At 24.3% G+C, this 6,000-nt stretch overlaps 1 protein-coding gene across 4 annotated transcripts in view; it reads right to left on the minus strand.

The window, feature by feature from the left end:
* Window positions 1-6,000, minus strand: part of LOC101241796 (mini-chromosome maintenance complex-binding protein) — a 62,816-nt gene that overhangs the window by 39,041 nt on the left and 17,775 nt on the right. For 2 of the 4 annotated variants that reach the window (XM_065793308.1, XM_065793307.1), the window contains exons 3-5: window positions 3,163-3,303; window positions 2,997-3,038; window positions 510-611 (exon numbers count right to left, since the gene is read on the minus strand). In XM_065793308.1, coding sequence (XP_065649380.1) covers window positions 510-611; window positions 2,997-3,038; window positions 3,163-3,303 — 285 coding nt within the window. Of the gene's footprint in view, window positions 1-509; window positions 612-2,985; window positions 3,039-3,162; window positions 3,304-6,000 lie in introns of all 4 variants that reach the window. The other 2 variants (XM_065793310.1, XM_065793309.1) reach the window with 2 other exon arrangements.

Below are 6,000 nucleotides of genomic sequence, written 5' to 3' on the forward strand. Positions count from 1 at the left end.
TTTTTTACATTCAATCAAATGTTTAGATAAAAAAATCCAAAATCTAACTTTTAATTATTAAATAAGGAACTTAAATCTTTTCATTGAATATATTAGATTTTAAATATTTTTTTCTTTCTGCATAATCTTTAATCTGGATTGTAGATCTTTTTTGCATAGCAACTTAAATCTAAAATCGCATTAACAAAAAATCAAAAGATACACTGTAATGCTTAACAATATTGTGATACTTGCTTAAAAACATGTTCACACAGCTGCAGTTTACTTGCTAGTTCAATGAATATGCTAAAATGACTGCAGTATATTTCCTAATTTGATGAGTTTATGCCAACACTTAGTGTTGGCATAAAGGCATAGATAAATGATAATTAATTAGTATAATTATTGTTATTTGAATTAATGAAAAATTACCATTTTTTACTTTCAAAAAAAAAATTATTTTGTTAGAACTCCTACTAAAATAGTATAAAATAAACTTAACACTGAATTATAACATGCAATTTTCTTACATTTTTTAACCATGCATTTAATCCAGGGATAGGTATACAACAAAATGTAAATCGCTGCAAAGTTACATTTTTGGCACTTTCATAATTGATTTCATTATCATGCTAAAAATGAATATATATATATAAATATATATACATATATGTATATATATATATGTATATGTATATATATATATATATATATATATATATATATATATATATATATATATATATATATATATATATATAGTTATTTTTTTAACATTATCTCTCATATTTAAACATTACCTCATAATTTTTTCAATTGGCGGAGTTTTAAATAGCATAATTTACATAATTTAAAGTTGCAGTTGTAATGCAATGAGCAAATAACGTATCTGATACTATTAAGATATTACTTTTAGCAATTGTTTTTACTTAAAAAAAGTAAAAAAGAAAGAGTAAAAAAGGAAATATCACAATACTTAAACCACTTTAATTAGTATTTAATTACTTAATTAGTAAAACTATTTAATACGTTTAAAACTTAATTAGTAAAACTATTTAATACGTTCATGTTGACAATAAAACATATGTTATTTTTAAAGAGTATTTAATTATTATTGTAAAAAGCTATAAAACAACAATAAAACAAACTGCAAAGTTGTTTTAACAACATAAAGAGCTTGTGCTAATGTAAAACAACTACGCGATGCTTTATTGCAAATTTATAGTTTATAACCTTAATAACATAAACGCGTTTAATATAAAATGAAGCAAATAAATAATTTGTTTTAATTATATTAAACCATTATCGTCATAAAACTTTAAACTTTATATTTGTGCAAAAACATGAGAGTCTATAATCTATAGACCAAGATCAAAGCAAAAAAACATTAGATACCACATTTTTCATAATTTACTATTTCTTGATCTAGCGTACTACTATAAATTTAAGTATAATTAAGTTTTTCATTCAAATGGTTTTTAAATTATTGTTTTCATTCAAAATGGTTTTTAAATTGTTTTTATTCAATTTTTTTATTCAAATTATTTTGCAATAAAAAATGAAACAAAAAAATTTGGTTTAATAAATCGAATTAGATTTCCTTAAGTTTGAGAATATATTCTTAAATTATTTTTTTTGGAAAAAAATTTCTTTGAACAGAAGTAAAATAATTTATGTATTTCAATTTCAATTTTTTATAACTTAACTTTTATTTTAACTTTTGGAATCACTGGTTTAATGTTTGCAATAGAATGTTTCTACTTTTAAAACTATTCTCAAGAAACACAATATAATTAACTATTCAAAATGTTAACGATTTAAATAAAACTTTCTTCCTCGCTTGCACTATGTTCTAAATCTGATATTGTTACTGTAGATAGATATATGTTTAACTTTCAGCAATGATTCTCGCTATGCTGGATATTACGGAGGCCACTGAATTAAATTTATAATTATTGAGTGTTAAAATTCTTTTAACTTTTTCCAATTTACAGTTTCAATCGCAAAATTATTTGAATAAGAGAATTTTAAAAGAATAAAATTCTTTTGTTTAAATAGATTTCTTTTTAAATAAAATTCCTAAAAGTAATTTGCGTATTTAAAAAAAATACTTGATCTTGATGTCGCTTTAAATAAAATTTTTAAAAATAATATTGTGTTTTTTATATTCTATTTGAGATATCTTGTTAAAATAATTTTTAGTTAGTAGCTTATATTACTTGTTAACAACATATAAGATATAAATAAATACATTTATATAGCTAATTTTTGCGAGTATGTTAAGTAAATTTTATAGTCTAGTAAATGTTAGTTACTATAGTAACTTAACTGGTTGTATTGATTTAGTTTATAGGTAAATTTACTGTGATGGACTTTACCCATTCAGTAAATCAAACTAAATATAACTTAAAAATAATATTCCACACAGAGATTTGAAGAATTAATTTTTGAATATTAAATGAGCAAAGATGCTCATTTAATATTCAAAAAATAAATTAAGCGCGGCATACTTTATGATCTTTATAAATAAAAAAACTCAGACAAAAACTTTACTTTTTAAGAACGACCACAAAAAAAAGTAAAATTAGAAAAGAAAAAAAATTAACAAAAAAAAAATCGCAAAAATATTTTTTTTAAGAAAAAACTAATTGCGTAGGTGTAAAAAGCAATCGCGATACGCTTAATTCGAGCCCTATGTATGTATGTGTATGTATGTGAATATGTATGTGAATATGTATGTATGTATGTATGTATGTATGTATGTATTTATGTATATATGTATGTACATATGTATGTATTTTTGTATGTACATACTGTGCTTAAGTACATATATCAATTAAGGGTTTGTGAAGACAGTATCTACATATGGAATTTGAATGTCTATTCACTATAGCAAAAACCTTTTGTTTCATTACGCTTATTCTTTTTCTTTTTTGACAGAAAAAATGGATTTAAGTCAACAAATTAAAAGTGACTAAAAAAGACTAGTGACTAGAAAGTAAATACCATAAACATACATGACAATGGATTGTATCAGTAAAACAACCAAGTTGTATATTCTGAAAAAAAAAATTGTTGAACTATTTTATATACAAAAAATTTTTGTAAATTTAATAACTGAATAAAAAAATAAATAATCATTTTAAATTAATTAAATTTGTTCAAGCTAATTTTAATTCTTACATTTTGTCCAGTAATTTTGTTAATAGTTTCATACTGTCCAAAATAAAATTCTGGGTCAAACATATCTTGCACCATTGCTTTAAATCTTACCAGGGAATTAGGTGGTATTAACTCCAATGGTACCTCATTAACCAATGGTATCTGTTATAAATTAAAAACATAAAACTAAATATGTGTACTTTAGACATATATAGACAGGCTTTTTTTTTTAAAACATTATTTTATATATACATATATATATATATATATACATATATATATATATATATATATATATATATATATATATATATATATATATATATATATATATATATATATATATACACAATGCCAACCTAACTAACTAATGTGATAAAATAAAAAACTAAATGATAAAAGCTATGTAGGGGAGAGCGGTGTACCTTGGAGGCACATTAATTGTGCTGCCATTTTAAGTGATGAATTCAAACTGAAATTTTAGTTGCATGTATTGGCCTCTAAAGGCTCATAATAAGTTATTTTACCACGGCTTAACAAATTTGTTGTTGCAATAAAAATTAAAGTATGTTTCTGGTACCAAAAAGTAATTTTTTTTAGAGCGCATTCTTTTTTTTCTACAACTGTAAATACTTTAAACTATAATTAAATAAACTTTGTTTTAAAACTGATTATCAAAAATTGTAAAACGTGTTTTCAGCTGCATTTATGCATGCTTGAAACTGCTTAACTCCTAACCTATAAACATATGGTAGCGGTTTTGTAAAAACTGTGGTAGCAGTGTACCTTGGAGGTAGCTAATGTTGTGTACCTTGGTGGTACCATCAAGGTACAAACTTGCATTATTTTATAAATACTATTATAAGTAATATTTGTTATGAAAGTATTTTTTTAATGTAAAATATTGTTATAGTTTATTATAATATTTTTTTTAGTTATTGAGAATTTCTTTAGCATACTATGATGCTTGTATTTCTTTGTTAAATTGCAATTATTTTTTTCAAATTGTTATTTTCTTTTTGATAATTTTCTTGAATTATCAAAGAGATTATAAAACTGTGTATGAGTTGGACAAATTAGACATGGTCTTTTATTTGCCACATCCCTCTATTACAGGAGGTTCAGCACGACAGCTGAAAAAACTCATTTGGTATTAACTTTGATTACCTGAATGTAGAGTAGACAAATGTTAAATCAAAGTGAAATACTTATTATTACTAAACTTTCATGTAGATATTTGTTATTATCTTTACTTATTTAACATTATTTCTTTTGTAAGTTTTTAATACTTTTAAGTATAAATTAGTTTAAATTTATAATAATATAATTTCAACATAAGTATCAATTAATATATAGTTTATATAAATCTAACAAGATAGATTAATATTATCTCTGATGCGAAGTCCAATTACCCAATAAGTAAACATATCAAATTTCTACCATGTTGAGTGCTTAATCTGTTAAAGCAATAATACCTCCAAGGTACAAAATACATACCTCTAAGTTACACCACCAGAGGTTTACCTTGGCTGTAATGTAAGCTGTTTTTTAAACTTAAAAAAAGGGATGAAAAAATATGTCTGGATGTTTAATAAAAAATCCTAGAGTAACTAATATCATAAAGTTAATGAAAATATATTACTACAGAAAATATTGTAAGTATTTTTTTAAATTTTTGTAAAAGTTTGAAAATACCTCCGAGGTACACCACTCTCCCCTATCAAATTTTTTTTGCCGACTTCTAAAAGATTAAGGTCGGCAAATTCTTGCTGACATTAGCGTGCAAAAGTAACCGGACAAGAGCATAACTTGAGATTACTTTTAAATGAAAAGTCCAATTTCTTTCAAATTTTTACTAAATTGTCAAAAAATTGATTACAAATCTAAAAACAAATGAATTTTTACTAAATCTAAGCAATTTAATCTTAAAAGTTCATTTAATTAAATTATGCGCGTGCAAAAGTATCCAGACAAAAAAAAAAAACTTAAATAAGATTTTTTTTTTAAACATTTTTTAAATTGAAATGCTTTATTTTAAAGTATTGCTTTACTACTTTGTCGGGAAGCCCTTAGCATTAATTACTACTTGACAGTGACAAGGCATTGAGTCCTCAAGCTTCATAATCACAATAATTTTGATTATTCCCATTCTTTTTTCAGAGTATTCAATAAATCTTGCTTACTTGTTAGTTTTCGACCTGAAATTTGTCGATTAATAAGCTTACATAGACATTCAATAGAATTAAGGTCAGGACTTTGCTAAGGCCATTCGATTAATCGAATTTTATTGGTTTTGAAAAAGTTTTTCACAAGGGTTGAAGTGTGCTTTGGGTCATTGTCCTTCTAAAGGACAATGACCCAAAGCTGGTATTCAGGATCGTTTTTATGGCCTTTTGGTCAACGGACATATCTAATATTATCAGATCTAAATAACATAAACTTAAATTCATCACTAAAAAGTACTTTCAATCACTGTTTTCTTGCCCAAATCAAATGTTCATTAGCAAATCTTAAGCGTGCTTTTCGATTCTTTATATAAATAAAAAGTTCCTTTGTAGGACATTTTCCAAGCAGATTTGAAGACCTCAAAAGACGCTTGATTGTGTCAACATCACATTTTTCATTATAAAGTTCTTTAATTTCAGCATTTACCAAGATAGCATTTTGCGTGGAACATTTTTCAGGGCTCGTGGATGGATATTTCAGCAAGATAATGACTCAAAAACAAAAAAATTAAATTAATGGAATTGACATAGCAAAGTCCTGACCTTAATTCTATTGAACATCTATGGAAACACATAGGTTGACGAATTTCAGGTTGAAAATCAGCAAGTAAATTTGATTTATTGAATATTCTGA

The sequence above is a fragment of the Hydra vulgaris genome, chromosome 03 (assembly GCF_038396675.1).
Source record: "Hydra vulgaris chromosome 03, alternate assembly HydraT2T_AEP".
NCBI classification, from domain to species: domain Eukaryota; kingdom Metazoa; phylum Cnidaria; class Hydrozoa; order Anthoathecata; family Hydridae; genus Hydra; species Hydra vulgaris.